Source organism: Theropithecus gelada, chromosome 20 (assembly GCF_003255815.1).
Source record: "Theropithecus gelada isolate Dixy chromosome 20, Tgel_1.0, whole genome shotgun sequence".
NCBI classification, from domain to species: domain Eukaryota; kingdom Metazoa; phylum Chordata; class Mammalia; order Primates; family Cercopithecidae; genus Theropithecus; species Theropithecus gelada.
Genome location: NC_037688.1, coordinates 74,901,058 through 74,927,148, shown reverse-complemented (window position 1 = coordinate 74,927,148; position 26,091 = coordinate 74,901,058). Strand labels below are relative to the sequence as shown.

At 41.5% G+C, this 26,091-nt stretch overlaps 1 protein-coding gene across 12 annotated transcripts in view; it reads left to right on the top strand.

Annotated features, from left to right (window-relative positions):
- Positions 1-21,964, top strand: part of RBFOX1 (RNA binding fox-1 homolog 1) — a 1,702,422-nt gene extending 1,680,458 nt beyond the window's left edge. For 4 of the 12 annotated variants that reach the window (XM_025370439.1, XM_025370430.1, XM_025370437.1 and 1 more), the window contains 2 exons: positions 17,663-17,738; positions 19,248-20,655. In XM_025370439.1, coding sequence (XP_025226224.1) covers positions 17,663-17,738; positions 19,248-19,370 — 199 coding nt within the window. In that variant the 3' untranslated portion in view covers positions 19,371-20,655. Of the gene's footprint in view, positions 1-1,999; positions 2,053-17,662; positions 17,739-18,100; positions 18,386-19,247 lie in introns of those variants that run through there. The other 8 variants (XM_025370440.1, XM_025370434.1, XM_025370433.1 and 5 more) reach the window with 7 other exon arrangements.
- Positions 21,965-26,091: the final 4,127 nt, after the last annotated feature.

Here is a 26,091-nt window from a genome sequence, read left to right as displayed (position 1 = left end):
AAAAATCAATACACATAGGTTTTCAAAAAATTGGGGGAGAGAAAGAATGAAGGGATAATGAAAGGAGGGAAAAGAACGAAGGGAAAAAAATAGAAAAGGAGAAAAGGAAGGAGAAAAGGAAGGAGAAAAGGAAGGAGAAAAGGAAGGAGAAAAGGAAGGAAAGGGTAGGAGATGAAGAAAGGAGGAAGGAAAAGGGTAGCTTAAGTGCATAGTATCAAAAAGAGTATTTTCAAGGACACAATCTTACAGTAAATTCTGAAACAATTTAAAAAACCAAGCCTAGTTTCTTACAGGGCTGTTTCTAATCATACTGGCAGGTTGCACTTTAAAAGTTCCGTTTGTTCAGTCACAGTTTTACATATATTTTGTCTCCAAGTGGCTTTCCTCATGTCTAGCACACTGGACAGTTTCTTAGGGAAAATTGCAGAAAGGGAACAAGCTAGCAATCTCATCTAGGATTAGGGAATAGAAATTGGGTAGAGCTGCCCCACCCTCCTGCCACAGATATGTGAATGCCTAGTGCGAAGACCTTGCCCCTTTGGATAAACCAGGTCGCCATTCTTGCTTATGGTAGCATTCTTCTTGTGAGCATTCGGTAAATAGAGGTTATTCTAAGTGCTTGTTTTGTGCACCCCAGAATACCATACCTGTAGTTAGGAATTCCCGTGTTATTACCCCTTGTATAAGCCAAAGGTGAGTAAATCAAATATTCAACAAAAATATCTCCTTTGTTTTCAGGGATATTAAATTTTATTGCTCCTCAAAACATAGGAAATCCAGGGCCAGATATTCACAGGGTTCAAAAAGCCTGACAAAAAGATAGTCCAAAATCTTATGTTAACTTTTGTCTTAAGCGATCAACTTAGTTGTGACTTGTTATGTAGAAGTACTAAAAATGCTATTCTCAAAGCATGTATAATTTGTTTATATTTTATTGGTGTAGAAATGATTAGAGTTTAACTGAATGAAATTCTAGGGAATATTCAAATGGCAGCTCTATATTCCACGGTGTACCTTTTGCAACAGTAAAACTTTCTTAAGATGTTTTAAGAAATGTTCAATCACTAGATACCTTTTGAAGCACTGAAACATTTGAAAAACAACCAATCACTCTAAGAAAAAAAAAAATGCATTAATCTTGGTTCTTCATGATCCATAGGCATGGTAAAGATGTAACCAGTGAAAACCCAGAGCTCCTGTACTGCTGCTGTTGAGGCATTTAAGAACCTAGGCAACCTCATTGTGCCATTTTTATAATTTGTCTGACACAGATGATCTTATTTCTAGAGGAATAAGTAGTACCCCTGAATTAGAACACATTGCATTGTGGAAATGTCACAGTTGGAAACATCTTAAGATAGTTTTATCATCTTTCTGGATTTAGTAAAAGTAAAATAGCATTTTCTATTTTCATTCTTTTTAATACTGCATCATTAAAAATAATTTGGACAGATAGGGTTTATTTCAATTGAGTTATCTTAACTTTATGTAGCTAGCCTGGTTTGATGAGGAAATTATTACCCATAACACATCACCGTATCAAATTGTCTTCTGAAATGACAGCACTTTTTCTTAAATTTTTTTTCATATAAGTCTGGAATTGTATAATTTTTTTTAGCTAGTTGTAGTATACTATATTTCCTAATCAGTAGTCTCATTTTAAAAAGTAATCTCTTTAGCATAGAAATTCATATAAGCACAATTTGAAATGCTTTAGCGCCTTAGAAACATACTCTGGCATGTTTTGGTAACACATAGTATTAATATTTGGTGCAACAGCTTGTACTTGGTCCATATTCTGACATTACCATGACTTTAAGAGGTCCCCGCATGCTTATTTCATGATCTTTCTAAACTGAGGTACATCAGCACATTTCCTCGCAGCATCCATTCACAAGCAGCACCCTTCCCTCCCCTCATCTGTACACATCAAACCAATTGGCAGAGAGCACATTTCCCCCTGAGCGAGCAGTATTGTGAATTTTATCTTCTCTTCCAGAAATCAGTTCGTCTTCGTTGCAGCAGATGAAATTTCTTGTAACACCTCTGCAGGTAACAAACATTGCTACTTCTTGATGCATCCATCCAAGTCTCAGTATCCTTTTTTTTTTTTTTTTTTTCCTTCTTCACATGCTGCAGTTGGTCACTCTAGAACGTTTAAATAAAAGTTCTTATATCTTTGGAGTACAGCTGAAACCTTGAGGCTCTGCCATGTAAGACATTAGGCATTTTGCTAACTTTGATGTTTTATTTCTGGTTTTAATAATACATGGTCCAGGAAAGTAAGACGATGTTGAATGAATCCACAAGAAAATCTAACAGTATAATCAGTGCTCTTATGGTGAAATACGGAACAGGGAGATTAGGTACACAGACGTATGACTTCCGTGTTTTTTGACGTATTATGTCTGGGTTAACAGAGATTATGTGTGAATTATTTGGGATCTTTATGGAATATTAGAGGCTATAAAAGACTGAATCTATAAAGCTAGAGGCATTCGAGAATATAATTATCTCTGTCTTATAAGAAGGGGATCTTCATTCTATTAGCCAAAGATCCTCTATTTCCTTTCTTGTAAAACATCTCTCAAGTAGCAGAACTTAGACCAAGTCTTTTGGTTTTGAAACCAGGACATTGGCAAATGGAAATTGCATAGCTGCATGATATATCTGTCAAAATAACACCTGTCTTTTTTCTTTCACGTGGTTCAGAACAGTTAAATTTGTACTTTCATTAGTGTGGAATTACATGCCAAGATAGGTGAGTGCCTTAACACTAGATTTATTTTTCCTTTTGTTTTTGTTTTTTTAAGCCTAACCTATGACCAAAACAATCACTACGAAGTCTTGCCAATGCAGTGCTTTCAGCCTGCGAGGCAGGATGTTACAACTTATCACTACATAACTGAGCATCCCATGACCTTCAGGACACATACATTAAACTGAATCTTACAAATAAACACTCATCTGTTACCTTGTATCAATGGTGCAGTAAAGAAAGGCTTATGTACCAATGTTTCACTCCCTATTTACCGCCTTTGGTGAGAATAAATGAGTGAAAGGAAGCACAGAGAGCTAGGAACATGCACCCAACCATCTCTGTTCTAAAAGGCAGGGTCAGTTTTATTGATATGGTCAGCCTCAGCCTTTATAACGGGTTTAAAGTCTTACCCGGTGAGTTCAAGAGGTATGCATGATGCATGGTGACATTTTAAAGCAATGGTATACTCTATTTCTATAAAACCCCTTTGATGGGTCCTGCAGTTCCCCTCTTAACCCGTAGAATTCATGTCTCTGCTTCTCACTGTGAGAGGTGGCGACATCCTTAACACTTGACTAATGCCCAATGCTAGATGCAATGGTTAATTGAATTGCTGGGAGTGGCAGGGGAATGTTCCCGCAATACAACAGTTGTTTAACATTTTCAGAGCCTTAGTGGAATGGAGCATGCAACAAAAAGGGAGACTGCTTGGAATGGGAGGTAGGGGTGGGGAATAATGTTAATTTAAAATGTACATAGGCATCATGTGTAGATGCCTCAGTGCACTAGAGCTTCTGCCTTCTGTTAACCCCTGTGCATGTTCCAGGTTCCAGTATGTTAGGTTATATTTGGACATCTTAGATCAAACGTGAAAAAGATACTGATTTTGCCCCGTGACTTAACAAACCCTGCCTTGTAAGCAAGTGATCTACACATAGTATCTCTAAAAAAGGCAACAGAAAATGATAGTTTGCCTGAGTGTGGTGTTTCCATCTACCTAATCTAGATGGCTGCTCAGTAAATTCTTAATGAATTGCGATTGATCACATTTCAGATTGAGAGAGATATCCCTGTTCCTTTGATGGCCATTTTAATAATGTTTATGCTTCATAAGGTTCCATTTGAAGTCTGAATTTTGAGTGAAGCATGAAAAAGGAGACACCCATATCAATCAAATGTCAGATTATCTCCCAGCAAGTTCACTCTCCTCATAGAGCGAAAATGAAAAATCTTAACGGCTCAGTCAACAAAGGTTGTAACTTGTGGTTTCAATGAAAGCCTTCTAGGGCATCTCCTACACGCTGGAAAAAACCTGCTTTGGGAGGCTGAGCTGGGTGGATCATGAGGGTCAGGAGTTCAAGACCAGTCTGGCCAACACAGTGAAACCCCATCTCTACTAAAAATACAAAAATTAGCCGGGTGTGGTGGGGTGTGCCTGTAATCCCAGCTACTCAGGAGGCTGAGGCAGAGAATTGCTTGAACCGGAGAGGCAGAGGTTGCAGTGGAAAGAGATCGTGCCACTGCACTCCAGCCTGGGCGACAGAGCAAGCCTGTCTAAAAAATAAATAAAATTTTAAAAAATGGCTGTGCCCATTACCCACATTCTAAACAGCACTACTGTAAATGAGGTCTCACCTCCTTATAAAAACATTTACTAGGGCAGGTTTATTGAATCCTGCTATCTACTGGATATCAGAATTTGATAAAAGGCAAGTTCTCTTTTTAAATGGAGAACAAAAAATCAACATGCTTAACATTTCAGTGTGGGGCTTGATGGATGTTATAACTGAAATTCGTATAAAGAGGTGTTATTGTCACATTGATACCTATGGTGGATGGGCTAAGCACAGGCAGTTGTCTGGGGCTTAGGGTGGAGATGAGATGAAAATCATTAAGGAGTAGAACAGCAGCATTTCAGGATTTTTTTCTTCCAGTTTTGCAAATAGCGATACCTTTTCCATGGGTCTTTTGTTGAGTGCGCCAACATGTCTGGTGTGCTTTTTGTAGCTACATAGAATAGCCATTTTTCATTAACATTTGTGATCTATGAGACTATCATCTTTACAAGGATATTTTCTGACCCAAGGGTTTCAACAATAGTATTTGTTGTTTTGTTTTGGTTGATCCGAAAGAATGTGTGCTCTGTTGGGTATCACTTGGGAGTAGGCTTTTAACACGGTAGGACACCTCCTAATGCATCCAAGCTTGTACACTTGAGTAGTTTCTCATTCGGTAATGTCAAGAACTTTTGATGAGTTGGATTCTGCCAGAGATGGCAAAAAGGGGGGAAAATGATTTTCCCTTCTTAGACAGGAGATCTCCCTCTGGGATTCATTAGGACTTTTCCAGGGTGGGCTAGTGATGTAGTAGTTGTAGAAGGATCTGGTATGAGAACAGAGGCTGAAAAACAGGTTACTTGTTTTGATCAGTGAGTAGAAATTCATTTTAGTTGATTAATATCTTGAGTCATTGCTGGATGTCAGGAACTGTTCCAAAGCCCTGGGGACATAGCATTGAGTGAGTCAGAAGCCCTCATCAAAAGACCTTCATTGTATTGGAGAACAGATCCCAAACCATGTATATGAATAAGCAGATAATACACATGCATAGTAAGTTGTGAACTTACTATAATGAATCAAAAAGCAGGGGAGGAGATGGAAAGTAAGGTGCAATGCTATTTTAGACTCAGTGATCAGAGAAGGCCTATCTGAGGGGGTAACATTTGAGCAGGGATCTAAATAAAGCGAAGGTGTGACCCATGAAACATAGCAGGTGCAAAGACCCTGTGGTTGAGGCATACTTGAGGTGTCCAGGAGTAAGACCATCCAGTATGGCACACGGACGAGTACAGGTGAGTTTTATAGATAACATCTAGGAGGTAGCCAGGGTCAGAGCAAGTTAGGACTTGGAGGCCACAGAAAATTTTGGGGATTCTAAGAGTGATATGGAGGCACTGCAGGGAGGGTTGTAATCTGACTTTAAAGATCAGATTGACTTTAGATCAGATCAGGAGACCACAAACTGCAAAAAGAGTAGCACTGAGAGGGGATGGGGCAGGCCCTTACAGCTGTCCAGAGAGGGGTGACAATGGCTTGGGTTAGTGGGGTGGCTGTGGGTGAGAAGTGGTCATCTTTAAGCTGTGTTTTGATGGGAGAACAAACAGGACACGCTGGCAGATTAAAAGTCTACAAGGTCGAGTCTGTTAAATGTCCACTCCCCCACTCTTGTTCTAAAGGTCTATCAGTTAATTCCATGGAGCACCAATGGTTTAATCCCCGAGGAAAGCAAACCCTTTATCCCTGCAGTAATAGTCCCTTGTAGGGGCTTTGCTGAATTCTCCAGGGGGTAATCGTAACTTACCGTCATTTATTGAGCAAATTATGTATGCTAGTATGTTATAGATACATGCATGGATATGTATAATGCATGTATATGTATATATATACACATATACATGCATGTATAGTTTATCACGGGAGCTCAACGAGATGTCACGCCCATTTTGGAAAGTGAAAAACAATATACTCAAGGTTCAGAAACATTTAGTAGCTTGCCCACAGTCACACAGGAGTCCATCTAATGCCAAAACCCTTCCTCAGGGTCACACTGCGTCCACACAGTCCTTTTTCTTTGTCCTTGGAACTTTTGACCTTCTGACTCCAGATGGAATTCCACCTTCCCCAGTATGCTATCTTGCTCTTATGAAACTAGTATTTGTGAGTTGGATGACAAAGTTGTTACTATTTGGAAGAGACCAAAGGGCACTGAATGGTTCTCTAGTGGTTGTTCCACTGGAAGTTTATTTAACTTGGCTTGTCCCCTTCAGGCAGCAGGCATATGTTTAGTTGTGTGTGCTGGGAGTACTGGTGTAGTTGTGGGGATAGAGGTAGCAGATGTCAGGTCAGGAAGCATGTTGTGTATTAAGGGAAGACAGAGTTAAACAGGCCAAGTGTGTTCTAGGTTAATTCACCAGACGTGTTTTTGCTGCAAGTTAGTGGCTGAAAATCAATTAACAATATTCTAGTCCCTGAAAACCACCAGACAGGTTGAAATAGTTGTTTTAGACAGAGTCCAAGCGGAAAGCTCCCAGCTATCCCCTACCCAAATGCCCAAAGGGTGTGTGAGGGAGTGTGTGTGTGTGTGTATGTATAAAGGGGTTAGGGGGAAGCTGGGACTCGCTAGCAGGAAGATATGCCCCCTCCACCATGCCAGGACCCACCACCACGCATTCTCTTAGCAAATCTGGTGACACATTTCCATCTCAGTTCCTGATGAGTATGGGTCACAACCATGTGGGGTTAGGGTAGGGGTCTGCAAAAAAGTCTTGGCCAAGTGAACACATCTGCAACAGCTGTTGAAACTGTCTTCTGTGGCACAGGTTGTTACCCAGGTTACCAATTAGAAGCAACTTCAGGGGTACAAGGAGGTGTCACCAGCTCCTTTCATTCTTCTATCCCCACTTCTCAACCTATACACGCTGGCAGCTGCATTAAAACTTTAGGTAATATTTAATATTTAGAAGAAGTTTCCAAATTGGCCATTCCTCTAATTGATCCTTCAAGTCTCATCTAATTGTCTTTCCTGCATTTTAGTGATTTGATTATTCAGCAAAGTTGTCATGCAGTATATTGATTTGTGGCTAATTGGTCCGTTTCCAATAAAGTGTGATATGTATTTTAATAGGGGAAGTACAGGGAGCTAAGGGGGCGTATAAGCAAAGGAACTTAGGAAAAATACTCCCCCTTATTGAGAACCTTCTCTATATGAGGCATAGTCTCAGGCTTGCTACAGCTACATGCAGTAACAATATCCTATAAAAATAAAGTGTTTAATCAATTTATGAAAATTAAAGATGTCTAGATAGTTTGAATTAGCCTAAGTGGGAAAATGCTGAATCCATGCAGAATTTTTAAAAATCGAAAAGTGCTTATCAAATTCTAGACGAATGCATGCAAGTCACCTGGAGAACTTGTTACAAATGCAGAGCCTGTTTTGTAGTCTTCCCCTGCCCCTGAGATTCTGATTCATAGGTCTGGAGAGAGAGCCTGGAAATCTGCATTGTAACAAGTTACTCCCAGATAATTTTAATAGTAAAGACCTCACACCTTGGGAAACAGTAACCGATCAGAAACCTTTTGGAGATGGAGTCTTGCATTGTCGCCCAGGCTGGAGTGCAGTGGCGTGATCTTGGCTACTGCAAGCTCTGCCTCCTGAGTTCACGCCATTCTCCTGACTCAGCCTCCCCAGTAGCTGGGACTACAGGTACCTGCCACCATGCCTGGCTAATTTTTTGTATTTTTAGTAGAGACGGGGTTTCACCATGTTAGCCAGGATGGTCTTGATCTCCTGACCTCGTAATCCACCTGCCTTGGCCTCCCAAAGTGCTGGAATTACAGGTGTGAGCCACCGCGCCCAGCCAAACCTTTTCTTTTTGAGATAGGGTCTGTTATCCAGACTGGAGAGTTCAATGTCACAGCCTGATCTTAGCTTACTGTAGCCTGGACCTCCTGGGATCAAGCAATCCTCTCACTTCACCCTCCCTAATAGCTGGGACTACAGGCATGTGCTACCACACCCAGCTAATATCTTAGTTTTTTGAAGAAATGGGGTCTTGCTGTATTACCCAGGCTGATCTCAAACTCCTGGTCTCAAGTCATCCTGCCCCTTTGGCCTTCCAAAGTCCTGCGAGTACAGGCACGGGCCCACCACACCCAGCCAGTGTTTTTTATTTCAATGGTAAAAAGAGCACACAATAGGACTTGAAGTTGTGTTCACATGTGTCTGTGGAGTCCTTGAAATGTGGCCAGTCCACACCAGGATGAGTTTAAGTAAAAAAATGCATGTTGGATTTCCAAAACTTAGTACTAAAATTATGTAAAATATATCATTCATAATTTTGAGTTACACATTGTAGTTATGACAATTTGAATATTCTGGAGAATAAAAATGAGTTCACCTTTTACTTTTTAAAACGTGGTTACTGTAAAATTTAAAATGACATGTGCCTCACATGTGTGGCTTTCATTATAATTCTATCAATCCCATTTTAGAACCACATTTTTCATTTGGCTCAAATGAATATTGAAAGAGTATGTGTGTCCCCTAGAACTGGTCATTTGGAGGTGAGGGATGTTCACAAGGAGTTAAAATGTGGTGACAGATAATCTGAACATTGTCAGTGTCTTGATCTTGTATTTTATGATTGCCTCCTGGTGATAGGTGGGTGCTGTAGAGGGAAATTCCTTGGAGTTCAGGACCCAGAACCTCCCCTCCCTGCTTCTCACCCTGCTTGTTTTGTCTCAGAATCTTTGATCTGCTTGCTTTGAGGATGGGAGATGCCAGTACGTATGACTTTGGATCGTCTACCCAATTCAGGGGTAGCTCTGACACATGTATCCCCCTGGCTTTACCGGGAAGCTCACTGATCCCACATAAAATAGACAAGAGGCAACAGCTGATACTTGTTTGGTCCCTAACTGGTAACCATAACCCTCCTTTCACCCTCACTATAGCCATGTACTATCAGGATGCACCATTATCATCTCCATTTATAGATGGCATGCTAACTCAGAAGAACTTTGAGATAACTTAGCAAGAAGTAACAAGTCAGGGTTTCACTCTAGACATTGTGACTGAGGGATTCCCAGGCTGCTTCATGGCAGGGTATTGAAAATCTCATGAGGGATACAATTTGTTATTCCTCCTGTGTGGTAACATGTAGCTGGGGTGCCATGGTGATTTCAAAGCACAGTAACAATTCTTAGTGATTTTGGTAGAGCAAGAGTAGCCACAGAGAAAGGAGAAATGAAATTTCTGAGAGAAGGATGGCCTTGAGCTCTGCATTAAAGACAATGTGCCTACAGCTCCTTTATTAGAGGAGGTATTCTAGGGCAGGAAAATTTCATCACCAAAGGTGGGACTTACTGTGTCTTTTTTACTGTGAGAGTAGCTGCTATTGTGCTTTCCTCAAATCTGCTGTTGGGATTCAGAATATGAAGAGGTTTTGAACAGCATTGGTGGGGTAGAGAAAGGATGATGTGATCTGATTTGCTATGTGTAAATGGTCTGAGTCTTTTACATGTCATAGTGTTGGATTGTGTATGCACTGTATGCATAGTTCTGGTGATGTATGACAGGTATCAGTGGGCAAAAGCAAATTGTGGCTTCCCGGGTAGGGTCTGAAGAGCTCAGATGTGTTCCCTCCTACTTCTCAGGGAAAGCAGGGAAATCACAAGGCTGAAAAATGTGCTAAGTGATTTCTGAAGAAGATAAGCACTTTAAAGACAAGGTAAGGAAGATAGCAGCAATGAAACTCTGCTCCAAGATGACTACATCACTACAATGTGTAACTCCCATACATCGGAGCCACGTAGAGATGACTCCTTGTTATCTTGGAGCATTTCTTCCACTTCTGCTTGTATCATTTTTGGAGATTTTGCTGCATTTTTAGTCATTTTCTAGATCGGGGTCCCCAGCTGGACACACAGCAGGAGGTGAGCAGTGCTTCCTGTGTTTGCAGCCGCTCCCCCTCAGTCACATTACTGCCCGAGTTCCACCTGTTCTCATGGAGCACAAACCCTACTGTAAACTGTGCATGTGAAGCATCTAGGTTGCACACTCCTTTTGAGACTCTAATGCCTGATGATCTGGAGTGGAACAGTTTTTTCCTGAAACGAATCCCTACCTCCCCGGTCTGTGGAAAAACTGTCTTCCACAAAACTGGTCCCTGGTGCCAAGAAGGCCGAGGACTGCTCCTCTAGGTGTTTAGGAACTGGTTTAGTCCATCTAAGCATCTTGAGAAGCTTTGAGGATAAGTGGGCTTTGGTCACCTCCATGGTCAATAAATGTGTAAGTCATTGCTCAAATTAAAACTAGGAGAAGGCTGCAGTAACCACAGGAGTATTCCCTTCATGAACACATTCACTAAGTTCACTAAATGACCAACAGATCAAGTCCAGAACTCAGTTGACCCTTGTAGAGTGAAAATGAACAGGAGCAATTTCCTAAATAAACCGTTACTTTCCGAATTTTCCAGTACATCCAAGTAGTTATTCTTCATGCCTTCAGGAGGGTTTTTCCCTGTTGCAGCAAACCAGGGTGCATGGCCTGAGGTTCTGGAAACTCAAATTTTCCTGTGGGGCAGAGGCGGGCTGGTTGGCACCTGTTGTCTCTCCATGTATCTGCATAGCAGACTGAGTAACTTGACCTTTCCTTGAATGGCTCTCCTGGAAGATTAGCCCAAAATCTTGGCCATTATTACTCCAACATCTTCTCAAATGGATGCACATTGGGATTAGCTCAGACCTTAAAACCTTAAATTTGTGGGATTCTGGGATTTGAAAATGGAGATTTTGGTTGTCTGGTAAATATTTATTGGCACAAAGATAATAGGACTGATCATTTCAGATATATTGAGGTGTCCTGAGCTCAGAATTTTTGGAAGACCTTCTGTGAGGGTCCATATTCTGGGTTATATTTCTTTATCCTCTGAAGTAAGCTTTTGTCTCCATTCTGACCCCACAGAATCCCCACAAGCTGAGGGGACATGTCAGTCTGCAGTTGCAGAATTGCCAAGGGATTTGTCAGAAGCCTTCAGCCTCTTTCAGTAGGACTGTGAGATCTTATTCTGTTTTGCTGCATTTTTATTTAGTGACGAGTATAGGATGGTCGAGTTGGAAAACAAATGCTCTTAACATTTTATGATTGACAATGGATTGATTTGTAGTTGGATGAGGGAAGGAAGTAAAGCAGTAGCTGGGGCAGTGCTACAGAACTCAGAAGCCACGTGCCCTCCCCTCTGGTCTTGTTCTTTTCCTGGCCAATATTGGCTGTGACTCCTTTCCAGCCCTTGAGAATTGCTGAAAGCCGAGCATTTTGTCCAAATGCAGAACACTTGGTCTGGAATGTGTGTTCCAGATGCAGTTTCTGCAGATGGAGAAAAGCAACAACTCATTGGTAATGATACCAGCAACAGTGCAAACCAAAGGATTGTCTTTAACACATCGTTTATTTTTCATTTGGAAAAGTCCTCAAAGCCTAAAAATGAGGGCAATGAAATAGGATGAATCTCTAAGTGGGATAAGAATCACTTCTTCCTGGGTGGAGGTTACCTTCTGATGTCCCCCTTCTTACCTGGTGCCCCAGAGCACCCCACCTGGTGGGATAGACACCAGAACTAGTCAGTGGGCCTTGTTGAGGCTCAGATCTCATTTGACCCTATACAGGAAAGTGAAAGAACATTCCTTTAGCTAGACCATGGCTCTCTGAAGAGCATGCTTTTAGAACCATTGAACCATGGTTGGTGCCCTGTTGGTATGCTGTATGGTAAGTGTGTGACTTGCATGGGTTCATTTTCCCAAATACTTAAGACTATGTCTTAGATATAATGAGGGAGGCTCTGTAGTCCCTAACTGCATTGCAGAGACCAGGGCCATTCATTGATCCCTGGAGAGGCATCCCATTTTGAATGCATCCTCTGTAGCCCTTCTCTGTGTTGGAAAGGGTACAAGCCCATGCACATTCTTGCTGCAATTTGGCTGTTTAGGATGTCTTTGCTACCTTTTGAACTTCATCTGAGGACTGAACAGATTTCACTCATCTTTCTGCTCCACAGGATTCACCCAGCTATCTCTGGGGTGGGAAGCATGGGAAGATGATACTAATGGAAGAATGAAAGTTCCCAGGGCATAAATACTCCTCATCAAAATAGGGAGTGAAATTAGTGTTCTTACTGTAGCCCTATAAGAAAATTGTGTTAAAACCCTTGTGTGGAGTACCAACATGGGCCCACTGTATTTCGTTAGCATCCAGCTTGTTTCAACTACATGTACATAGTACTTCTAACATGTCTCAGTAGAGTTAATAAAGCACTTTAACATGGGTTCATATTCCCATGCAAGAGGCTGCATCCTTATTCATTTTGCTCCAACACAACCTTAAGTGCAAGTAAGTGTATCTATTTAAACGACATCTGTAACTCATAAATGAGATCTTGACTCCAAAAGCATCTGTAATTTGATTGGTAGAGTTGCATGTGATTATATTAGAATAGAATCTTTCACTTGCCTCTGCAGACCAAAAGTCTGGGCAAGGAGGGAGAAATTGGTTTGTGAAATACCATCTAAGAAGCTGTGCATGATGATCTCCTGTAGCTGTAGGTGGCTTAAAATCTACCTGGTTTTCTTGAATGCACCTTGAATTAGGCAGAGCTGAGAAAATTACTACTTTACAAATGAGGAAGATCAAGACTCAGCATGCTCCGTCAGGTCATGAGAACAAGGACATCATCAAAGCAGAACTCAAACCCGGATCTTCTTGCCCCAAGTACTGAATCCGCAAGGTCTCGAGTTGCTTTCCAGTTTTAACTTGTTGCTAAAGGTCAAAAAGATGAGGTCTCATGATGGTTGCAATCTGTGGTGAGTTCGCCAGGAAAGTAGTCCTCTGTGATATCTTTGTTTCGTTTTTCCCCAGAGGCTTTTGATGAGTTTTAGGACAACTTGGCCAGTGTTTTGCAAACTCACAGAAGCAATGTAAAAAAATTATACACTATTTCTAGAAGTCCCCAGAAACTTTTCTTCTGTCTTGAAGGGTTCTGAATGTGTCATGGAGCAGCTGACCCAGAATCTTCAAAAAGCATATCTGAAAGACTATACTGATAGATTCTACTAGTGGGATCGTAATTACTGGCATGAGTATCTCCCAGGCCCCATTTCCCTCTTTACTCCTTCATCTGGCTGCCTCCTCTCCTGCGGTACCATTGGTCTGCCCCTCTCTACCTGCACTGTGGCAAGGGCTGTGCTAGACACTGGGAATGTAAAGGCAGACAAAATAGACACTGCTCCAGCCTGCATGCAGCTCTCATTCCAGGAGGGTGAAAGGTAAATGATCAGGTGGGGTAGGAATAAGATTCGAGTTGCTATATGCCATGAAGGGGTAGGGATGAAGTTGGAAAGTGCCCTTAAAGAGCAGTCAGGCTGGGTGCGGTAGCTCACGTCTGTAATCCTAGCGCTTTGGGAGGCCGAGGTGGGCAAATCATTTGAGGTTAGGACTTCAAGACCAGCCTGGCCAACATGGCGAAACACTGTTCTCTACTAAAGAAATATAAAAATTAGCCAGGCGTGGTGGTGGGTGCCTTCAATCCCAGCTACTAGGGAGGTTGAGGCAGGAGAATTGCTTGAACCTGGGAGACAGAGGTTAGAGCTGAGATCATGCCACTGCAATCCAGCCTGGGGAACGGAGCAAGACTCTGACTCAAAAAAAAAAAAAAAAAAAAAGGCAGTCAGAGCCAGAGAAGGAAGCATCTCTTTCTCTCTAGGGAAGAGACATTTGATTTGAAACATAAAAGCTGAGAGTCAGGTGGAGGGTGAGCAAGTGCCAAGACTAAGCAGAGAATGGATTTGCATGTGTAAAGGAACGATTAAAAAAGCCTGTGTGGGCCAGGTGCAGTAGCTCACGCCTGTAATCCCAGCACTTTGGGAGGCTGAGGCAGGCGGATCACTAGGTCAGGAAATTGAGACCATCCTGGCTAACATGGTGAAACCCCGTGTCTATTAAAAATACAAAAAATATTAGCCAGGCTTGGTGTCAAGTGCCTGTTGTCCCAGCTACTGAGGAGGCTGAAGGCAGCAGAATAGTGTAAACCCGGAAAGTGTAGCTTGCAGTGAGTGGAGATTGCACCACTGCACTCCAGCCTGGGTAACAGAGGAAGACTGTCTCAAAAAAAAAAAAAAATCCTGTGTGCCTGGAGCACAGTAACCAAGGGCCAAGGGAAGGAAGATGAAGATTGAAAGAGGGGCAGAGGCAGCTTATGAAAGTTTGGATTTTATTCTAAAATCAATGGAAAACCATTGAAGAGTTTTAAGCAGGGAGTGATAGGATTTAGATGTATATAAATTTATACTTAAGTGGATGGATGGACTTGAGAGATTTGATACATGTAAATAGCTGCTGGTTTGAAGGAGCAAGGGTTGAACAAAGACAAGATTTCAGGCTGTTGAGTTGGTTTTGATGTACTACTAGTGGTTTGTATTAGTGTAGTCATCATGTGCGTGAAGTGGACACATTTAAGATTTCTTCTGAAATTACTGATGAATGGGAAGTGGGGACATGGAGATCATGATCTGACTGCATTACTGCCCACTTTGGCCAGGGATGCATGGTATGGAGGATGACCATACTGCAGGTCATGTCTTAACATGGAGACCGTAAGACATCTTCCCATCATTCCTGCAGATGTCCTGGGCATTGCCTTGCTCTGTCTCCGGGCTGTGCTTAGCCAGCTCTGCGTTTATCAGATTGCTGACGTGCTTGGCATATCTGCTGCAAACTAGCACTCAAGTCCACATCTTCCCTAATAACCTTGTGTCTAAATTGTAGTGTCACACAAGGGCGTGTTTAGAAATTGGCATTTGAAAAGGAGCCTCCTTGCTTTCAGTTTGAGCTGACATGGTCTCTTTTCCTCTATGGAAATGAAATTTATTAATCATAATAAAACCATTGGATTCTGAAGGTAGAGGTCACCCTGAGGAGAAAAGCAGCCAGCTCATTTCTGAGGAATAGTTCAGTGCTGCTGTATTTTCCTTCTGCCTTGGAAGAGAATACTGCCAAATTGTTACCTTGGGTTTTCCACAAAGGTTGAAACTATGCCCAGTGTTATAGAATTTACCATTAAAGTATGCAGTAGTAAAAGGTGGGAGCTACACTTTTATTGAATACATTCAAACTGCCCATATAGTGTCTCCCTAGAAGAGGAAATTATTGCCACAGTAAAACCATTTCCCCAATTTTTAAAATGAAATATCTGAATTTGCATCTTTTAACATTTGTTTTGAAGTAACTCCATGCCATAACATCACTTAACAAAGTCTCAGACTTCAGTTTGCCTTTGCAGTTTATATCCTATTTATGAAATAGCTTTGCCAAATGAAAGTGCATTATTCATCTCGGAAGAGAGACATCCCTTTATGTCATTGTTTGAGGATCAGGAGAATCCTGTTGAAGCTGAAAGCCTCATCTAGATTATTTGCACACTCAGTGCCCTTTGACAGTTGGAACATGATCAATGCAAACCTGGTATAATTGTTTTATTCCACCTAGGGTCTAACTTGGAGTCTAAGAAGGACCATCATCCCGTTTCCTTCACCTTCCCAGACTCCACAATGTGAGGGGTCAAGCATGTATTGGATTGGTGTGACTTATCTACCAACTGTGAGAAAGATTGGAAGGAAAATGGGCGAAAACAGGAAAGGAGAGGGAAAAAGTACATGCAAATTGGACTCTAAGGGATGGGAGATGAGTTTAAGGTTGATAATGCAGACAGACTCATTTCTTCCAGCCTTGTTCCTTCATTCAGGAAATGGTCAAAGAATCAAAAAACCATGTAGATCCCACTGAGTGACTGATGCATTCATCCTGAGCTGCTGTGAATGTTGGTTGCCAACAGATACAGCTGCTCCCTTCTCCAGAAAATTGTGCCACGTCAGAGGAAGCCACTTTAACTCAGTGGTGCATCAAACTCAGTGGTGCATCACTCACTCCTCAGGAAAGCCCACAGCTAATGCTTAAAACGTACGTGGGCATTAAAAAAGCCAACCCGCTTGCCTCCAGGTGGAACCAGCTGCAGCATGAAACTCACAGGATCAGGTGGCAGATATTGTTCATCTCAGACCTTGCTTTTTTCCCTTGCTCTGACCTACTTGTCCCTCTCTTCCTCTTAAGGGTACCCCCTTCAATAAGTCACTTGCACAGGAATCTCTATTCCAGAATCAGCTTTCAAGGAATGGACCTCAGCTTCAGTCAGTATTAAAATAGCACCATTTATCCGGCAGGGCAAACAACTACGGGCAGAGGATACGGTGGACCAAGCACGCAAGTTGCCTTAAGAGATTCAACGATCAGGCTGGGTGTAGTGGCTCATGCCTGTAATCCTAACATTTTGGTAGGCTGAGGCAGGTAGATTACTTGAACCCTGGAGTTTTGAACCAGCCTGGGCTACACAAGCAAGACTTTGTCTCCCCCATACCCACCCCCCGACCAAAAAAAAGAAAATTCAAGAATTAGCTCTGTCTAGTTATGTGACCTTGAGCAAGTGACTTCACATCTGATTCCAAAAAAAACACACACTTCCAGATATTTAGCAGGCATTCAGTACGTTTGGTTTCCATCTCTTCATTTTTATTCTAAAGCCTATACCAGAAGCCATGGCAGAGAGTAGGATGGTAGAGACAGAAAAACACAGATGAAAAAATGTCAAAGATTTGTTGTTTCAAATGCCTCTCCCTTCCCAGAACCTGGCCATCGATGAATGAGACTGAAGTTCTGAAATAGGATCAAAACCTTATCAGTCTGATTGAACGGGAATGGGGATCCCACAGACCCTTCCAGGGTGCTTCCATTCAAATACACTTGTTCATTTCCATTCTAAGATGCTGGACACTAACTTCAGACAGGTTCACTTCACCCTTTCCTATTCACCCTATTTCACTTGAATGGTGACAGTTCAATCAGGGGAAAAAGGCACTCTTGAGAATAAACATTCCACCCTCCATGGGTGCTGGGCTTAATACTTCAAGTTGTTTCTTTCTTGCCTACCTCAATCTCTAAGGCAGTTACTTCAGCAGTGTAGAAACAATGTTATGTGGTGAGGCAGGGAAAATTATTATGTATATGTACGTGTGTATGTATATATATTTATCTGTTAAACATAGCAATATGATCAGCCATGTGCAATGCACAAAAAATGCATTGTGCACAGATGAACTATTACATGGCAAAGTAGAATTTGTTTCTTACTCCAAGATGAGTAGAATACCCCCTCCATACTGTCTTGGTATTTTGGATTTTATGATTGTTATTTTGTAATTGTATACTATGGATCACTCTTCACCTCTATTTTCCTTTCAGTTACGGACGAGTTTATGCTGCCGACCCCTACCACCACGCACTTGCTCCAGCCCCCACCTACGGCGTTGGTGCCATGGTGAGTACCAGTTTCTCCTTGTCCTCAACTTCTTCCTGCCTCTCCCCTTCCCTTCCCCCAGCTGGGACCTCAGTACGGGTTGACGTCCTCTCACTTCCCCTTAATTGAATTTGTCTCTTGTGCTAACAGCAGCTAAAATGGCACATTAATCCTCCCAGTAAACTTGATAAATGTCTTAATTTCTTGGCAATGTAGTGCATGTAAGTTATTATATTTCTAATTTTGCAAGTCTCACCTAGCGGAGCACTTACCTTAATGGAATAATTAGTCATTTTGATAATTAAATCCATCACTAACAGAATGCAGTGTCAATGCAGAACTTTTTTTTTTCTTTTTTCCTCCCTTGCTGCTCATTCACATAGCCCCAAGGTTCCAGCCCCAGCACAGACTTCAGAGGAGCTAAGCTGCACACTTCCAGGCCTCTGCTGTCAGGCAGCTGAGAATCTGACTGCCTCTCCTCCCCTATTACAATTCATGTTTAAAGTCATAGTCGCCCAGGAAAGAAAATAGAGAGGGGCACACTTTGTGTACCTAGTACATAAGAAAGTAGAAGGAATCAGCTGGGTTTGGGGGTTGTCTTTTGTTTTGGGGCAGGTCTGGGTTTTTGTTTTGGGAGCGGGTGGGGGGAGGGTAAAAAAATGGGAGGTAAGGGTGGGGTGAACTTGCCTGTACTTGTTCAAACTTCTATGCACTGAAACTCTTGAGTACAGTAAGACGTGCCCATCACGTGAGAGCATATGCAATCATTACAAAGCTTTGGCATGCAGTTTTCTGCTCGGATCAAGAATAATCAGTCCTTATCCTAAAAATGAATCCCCATAGGCATTCATTTGAATTGCCAATACTTTTAGAAGAAGGAAATCGTTAAGTGCCACCTTGTAGCTATTAAAGCCATGGCCAGACACTTCACTGATGCTCAGTCGTAGAAATTCAGCCATGATCTGGAAACATTGTTTTGCACAAGCTTAATTACATCAAGCAATTCATCTGTACAACTTCCCTTCTCAAGATCAGATTCTATACAGCTTGCAGAGCCAAGTCAAGTCAAGAAGTAGATTCAGATTTTCATCCCAATTCTGCATGCAACAACTCTGCTTCAACACCTCGTCCACTTGAGGAGTGTGTTGGCGAGTTGAATTACATTCAGTAAATTGTTCAAATTCAACCTCAAGTGTAGATTATTCTGTTCCCTTGGGGAAGCTTAATCCAGTCCAATAAAAAAAATGAGACAGTGAAAATCCTTCAGTTGTCCAGCTTGTAAGAGTCCTTTTAGCTAAGAGGACTGGGCTGAAAGAATTTGGTTTTACAGGGAATTTCTTTAGGAGGAGCTATTGGGGAGGGTCAAGAAAGGCCCTATCTTTAGTTCTCCAAGAATGACCTGGGATGGGTAGGGGGTGCCTCCATTTCGGTTGGTTTTGAGTGTCTATTTTTCACATTAGTCTTTTTGATGATCCACATGTTGCAAAAGGAAAATGTAAAAAACACACCCCTCAAATTGCTTTGTTTCAGAATGCTTTTGCACCTTTGACTGATGCCAAGACTAGGAGCCATGCTGATGATGTGGGTCTCGTTCTTTCTTCATTGCAGGCTAGTATATACCGAGGGGGATACAACCGTTTTGCTCCATACTAAATGACAAAACCATAAAAACCTTCCAATGTGGGGAGAAAGGAAGCTTTCCGAGGCCTGAGTATTGCAATACATGCAGTAGTACATCATTTTAGCAACTCTAAAAAAAAAAAAAATACAAATAAAAGGAAAAAAATTACATTTTTTATCTTATACCTCAGATATTTTGTTCTGTGTATTTTAATATTGTGGGTCTTTAATTTCTGAAGGTTCCGTAGTTTGGTTGCTGGCTGTAGGAGTTTTTGTGGTTGATCTAGACAGACGCTAGATATGAATAAAAACTGGTTTAGGGCCATATCCAGAGTGCTATATTATGTAAATGAATTATATATGCTGAGTATTAAGCTAACTGGGGTTATCAGCTGTTTGGGAAGAGTGTAAGTGACTACAGTAGTCATTTTTTTCTGCATCTGCATTATTTTATTTTGTGAAAGGGGAGGTTGGGAGGGGCTTAGGGGATTGGAACTGGGGTTTGGCTGAAAGACAAAAAAATATATAACTGATGAATCTAAACGACCCACTGCACCAACAAATCATTTATCAATGGTTCTAAGTTACTCATTGCCAGTTCAAGCCAAAGGTTATGTTGTTAAGGGGGTGCTTCTAGTAGCACTTGTGCATCTGAGTTGAATGAAGCTGTGCAAAAACCCACCCTTTAAACCATTCCACCCGGCAGTATTCAGCTTCTTAACCAGTCGCTATTTAGGGGGGAAAAAAAAAAACCCGCTAGTTAGGCCATCAACAAACATTCTTTTTATATTTCTTCCAGTATAATAAATTATTGATATCATTGCTGACTTTTATATTATGGGAGGGAAAAAATAACATTAATAAAAAGGTGATAAAAAGCACTGTTTCTATTTTTTTCTTTTTTTCCAAAAAAAGAAAGTAATAACTTTAATTCTTTGTACCAGTTAAAAAATGTATAAAATTTACATCTGTGCAGTGGAGTTGTTAAGTTCTAGAAACAGTCTATGAAGCTTTAGTTTTAGCCTAGTAGAACAACTGTTAGAGACAGACGTATAATTTTTATGGAATTACATGATAATCATATTCGGATTTATAGAAGCATTTTACAAGTATTGCAATCATTGAGTAGAGATAATCATGGTATTTTCATCAGCTTGGTACTTTTTGAAACGTGACTGCGTTGTGTGAGCAATCTGCAATTTTTCAGTCCGTGAGATCCTGCCCTTCCACCTCTTTCCCATACCCAAGGATTATCTCAAAATGATCTCTTTAGTTCTATCTCCATGGCCCAGGACACTTGTCAGAAGGATGCAAAAAACAAAAACAACAAAGTAGATCCATCCTCCTCATCCCAAAAGAAGAAAGTCTCCCCCCCTTTCTTGGATGCAGGGCCAGAGTGACACAGCCGAAAAATTGCAGTTTGTCTGTACTTCTGTTTGAACTTTCCACGTTGTCCTGTTTACAAGTTAACCTAAGTTGGGGTATCTGTCACGGGTCTTCCTGTTTTTGTATTTAAATGAAAACAGCAGCAGGCTGTCCCTGAGTAGTTCTGCTGCCATAGGTTAAGTCCTACATGTGTACAGTGCAGGCCCTGTGGCACGCACTTCAGTAAGTTATCAACTCACCGCTGTGAACCTGCCAATCCGCTGTAACAACTCTGCTTTAAAACAAAACCAAACAAAACTTAAAAAAAAAAAAAAGTGTGATCCAGCTTTCTCTTGCCATCCTATGTGCATGCCGTAAGATCAGTTGGATATTAAACCATCAATAAAGTTTCACAAGATTTGAAAACAAAGTTTCTGTAGCTTCCATATCTAAGACAGATAGTGATCTTGAAAAGAGAAAAGGGGGAGGGGGGAGAAGGTTTATCAGCCAAAAGCATATGAAGTGTTCTTTTCACCACACTTCTTTGGGTGGGTGAGGGGAGGGGCAAGGGGGTGTTTTATAGCATCACTGAGACATTCTCATTCCCCCACCTGGAAAATAGTGTTATGGCAATGGGTGCCTCACTGATGTTCTTAAAGGAAACGAGTTATTAAAATACGATGGCATCCTCCGGAGGGAAAGAAAGAGTAGGAGCAGGGGGGCTATGGAGAATAAATTTCTCCCAATTGCCTCAGATTTCAAAATCCAGAATTTGTATTGTGTTTCGAATCACAAACATAGAATTCTTACTGTGTTGGTTAAAGTAAAATTCATTTGCGGTTTTGATTTTCATCAATGAGCTGTACTTTCCCCCATGACTGTATGTAGTTTTAATAAAATCATTTAGAGTAAGTGGGTGCCAACTGATGTTGCAGAATCTTTTGTCTAGGCACTCCAAGATGCCAATAAGTCATTTTAAAAATGTATGTCAGAGATGTAAACAAACATTTTGGATTTTTTTTAAACAGTATTTATTTGGAATGTTTTCATTTATCTAAATAACTATTGCTATTATGAATTATGGAAAATTACTATTATGTGTGGCATATAGTGACTTCTTAACACACACATCACGCAATCTGCAAACCCAGAAAATGTGTATATCTGTCTTTAGAAATTAGTGTTTATATCACTTACAGTGGTTTGTGAATAAAGAAAACTGGTTTGTAATATCAAAAAAATAAAAGCTTAGTCTGAAAAGGTACAAGTTGGTGTTCTGAGTTTTTTGGCTACTATGGGTTTTCTCAGTGGGTGGATTCATTGTCCACAGGTGTGACTGCACTTGGGCCCACCAAGTGCTTCCCCTTCCTCACCCATTTTTCCAAAGAAGTCAGTGGAACTCACCTTAGCTGTTTAAGAAACTGAACTAAGCTTAGCCGTCTCCCACCATGGAAGTGTCAGTCTTCGGTTTAAAACAAAATAACATCACTCATCTCAAATATGTTCGAGCTATTAACGACTTTTTGGGAGACCTTGGATAAGATGAAAAAAATGTAGCAAGTGATAGAGTTCACATACATTGAGTGCCCATTAGGAGCCAAAAGTCGTGTGTTCCTTATTTAAAAATCTCATCCGAGTTGAACTGTCCACCCCATTTAGTTACTTAGTATCTTAATCCTCTCTCATTTTATCTTAATATTCTTAACAAGGTGGTAAGACAAAGGTTTTTAAAATGTGCGTTCTAGAAACATTGAGAGTGTACACCCTGATTCTGTCACTTGCTGGTGGCAATCCAGGATGAATTAAACCAAAGCACTGTGCCTCAGTTTCCTCACCTACACCTCAGGATGATAACTGCACTGACCTAATATTGTTATGCAGAAGAAAGCTATCTCTGTAAAGTGCTTGCAGCAGTACTTCAACTGTACGCTATTATCCACAGGTGAAGTAAACAGATTAAATTCTCCAAGGTCACACAGCAAGGAGGTGCTCACCCTAGGATTCCAGAATGTACACCCTTAACTGACAAGGCATGTTCTCACCTGACCAATGAGAACTTTATACATGCGTTTAACCCTGTGTGCCACCTGCAGGCTCTTTGTTCTCCATTCTTCCACACTCCAGGTTGTCTTAACAGCATACATCTTACTTCAGTATAAGTAGTCATCCCTTCTCTGTGAACTCCTTATATATGAAAATCATGCAGGTTATCAACTTGTATTGGCCTATGTCAATTGATCCTTCAGGATAGTGTTACCCTTATTTTATGAGGACAGGAAGGATCCGATAGGTCGTGTGATTTGCCCAAAGCTGTATCTAACGAGTGTTGAAAGAGCACAACATCAACTGTCTGACCCCGAAGTCTATGCCCACTTTATTATCCATGGTGATGGTGGTGATGTTAAACTTGGGATGCTTGTGCTCTCCTTACACAATATGTATGGATATCCTAATTAAAACAAGTCACTAGCTTTATCCTCACAGGGAGGGAGATAAGGGTTTCCTAAAATACTGGTTTATACCTGAGCGCTTCCCCACTAAATAGGAGGCTGTAAGAGATGATGACAGATACCGTTTACATTAGAATCTCCCAAAGCAGGCTCTTATCCAAAATAGAGATAAGCATGTAAGTTTTATGTGAAATTTAAGAACTGATGGCAGAAGCGAACGAGTTTAAGAGACCTGGCCAGTGGATGCAGATTCTTGCCATCCCACTCCTGTCCTCCTCCCCCCTAGAGTGTGGGCAGAGATGAGAAAATAAGCCCAAAGGAAGCCCATATGCCATGCATATGCTTCATGCAGAAATAGAGGCTGGCTGGCATTTTCTATGGACAGTGTCTGAGGGGTAGCCACTGCTTCATCCCACTGGCTTTTTCTTTTTTGAGGTGGAGTCTCACTCTGTCACCGAGGCTGGAGTGCAGTGGCATGATCTCGGCCCACTCCTACCTCTGCCTTCCAGGTTCAAGTGATTCTCCTGCCTGAGCCCCACTAGTAGCTGGGACTACAGGCAGTTGCTACCACATCCAGCTATTTTTTTTGCATTTTTAGTAGAGATGGGGTTTCACCATGTTGGCCAGCCTGGTTCTCACACTCCTGGCCTCAGGTAATCCACCCACCTTAGCCTCCCAAAGTGCTGGGATGACAGGCACGAGCCACCGTGCCTGGCCAGCTGTGTATTTCTTAAAGCAAGATGTTGAACAGTAAAATCTTCTCCATCTTAACAAAAGTATTACAGATACAGTTCAGTTAGTTTGGACCACTATCTAAGTTCCCACTCAACATCCTGACAACTTTTACTACTTATGTCTTCTGAAGCCTCTTTCTACTTCCCGGGAAGTAGCCATTTTGGAAGGAAATGCAGTTTTCGTGAGCACTCATTCTCTCACGCATACACGCATGTGCACACAAGCAAAAGCTTTGTTACTGCTGAGTGTCCGTCCAACCTATGTGCTACAGACCTTAGAACCTGGTGAGCTTGAAAAAGCAGATTCCTAGACCCCTCTGCTTTCAGCACCCGTGAGGTTAAAACCATCATCACCTAGGAGGTACCATCGTCCATTGATTTTTGATTGTGTTCATGCTCAGTTCTTCCTCCAGATAGGACACACCGTTGGGAGAGCTAACAAATGTGTGTGCACGCATGTTCATGTGTACATAGGATCTCTGCATACATCCACACATACCTACATGTACCTATACATCAAAAGCATATTCTCAATCACAGGGTGTCATGAGAAAGGTTTTTGTTAAACCCCTGAGTACCTGGGACTCAATGCTCTCAAAATAATTTTTTGTTGGAAAACTTAAAGCCTTTTTTGGTGGGGGAGGGAGTTCGTGTTTTTTCATCATCCTGGATAATACATATATGTGTATACATGAATATATTAGATTTGCATGTAAACTCACAAGCTGCAGTCCTTTTCTGAAGGGTCCAAAATGCTTATTGTACAACTGCTCAGGACTGAACCTGATGCTTGATATTGGACCAAGAACCAGTTCATCTTAGAGCATAAAACCCAGTCCTTTGACCCATGGGTAAAGCCAGGGCATCTCATTGCTGCTGTCTGCAGTTTAAAGGGAGGTAGATTTGGGGTTGAACTTTGGCCCTTTTGAAGAGTCTGCCACAAGGGTCTAGTCTTACATGCTGTGCACCGGTTGCCCTCCTGGAAGACCTGGGGGGTGGGGGGTGGGGGGTGGGGGCAAGTGAAGCCTCTCTGGCCTGTATAGTAAGGGCTGATTGGATCACAGGTATCTGGCCTGAAGAAGGGCATTTGCCAACTATCTCAAAGGGGTAACGTTCTCTCAGTAGCAAGGTGGCATTGTGGTGAAAATACAGAAGATTTAAAACTAAGAGTGTCATTTTCTAAAAGGACCAAGTATTGTAACATCTATTAAGAATAGATAAAATTTGTTAATACATTGCCAGACACTCTACAAAATATATGATCTCTGTGTATTTACACAAGTGTCTAAGTTCATACAGAAGGCATTTAGAACCTCTCCTGACCTCTTTCAGTTACCTCACCCATGAATTGGGGATAACTGCACCATTACCTTAAAGGGTTCTTATAATGAGATACATTAAAACACACAAAACACTTAGCCTAACAAAGCATTTTATCTAATAAATCACATATGTATCTATACAATGTACATGTATCCATATGCATTCAAATATTTTAAAGATCAAATAATATACACATTTTGGCTGGGCGTGGTGGCTCACACCTATAATCCCAGCACTTTGGGGAAGCAGGCAGAGGCTGGAGGATCACTTGAGCCCAGGAGTTCAAGACCAGTGTGAGCAACATAGGGAGACCTTGTCTCTAACAAAAGATTAAAAGATGAGCCATGTGTGGTGGTGGCACCCCTGTGGTGCCAACTACTAGGGAGGCTGAAGTGAGACAATCTTTTGAACCTGGGAGTGCAAGCTTGCAGTGAGCCATAATTGCACCGCTACACTCCAGCCTGAGCAACAGAACCAGACTGTTAAAAGATACATAGTACATCTAGTATACGTACATATACACATATGTTTAACAGAACTCTATGCAATTGTATACATATAAGAAACCTCTATGCACAGAGACCAACTACTTTTTAGTGTCTCTATGTGCGTAAGTATAATAGATACATTATCAGACCAAATATATATGCTAATTCTTACAGAACATGTAGGTACTGGACAGGGTACGCGATCAGGAAATGGGACTTAGTACCATTATCTTAATCCTCACAACCTCACAAGATAAGTCCTGTTATTGCCCCAGTCTACCCGTAAGGAACCAGAAGCTTGAGCAAGGCTAGGGACATGCCCAGGGCATATGGCTGTTAAGTGGCAGAGCCGAGCCATGGTCACTGACTCCAAAGTTGTTGCTACATGCTAAAA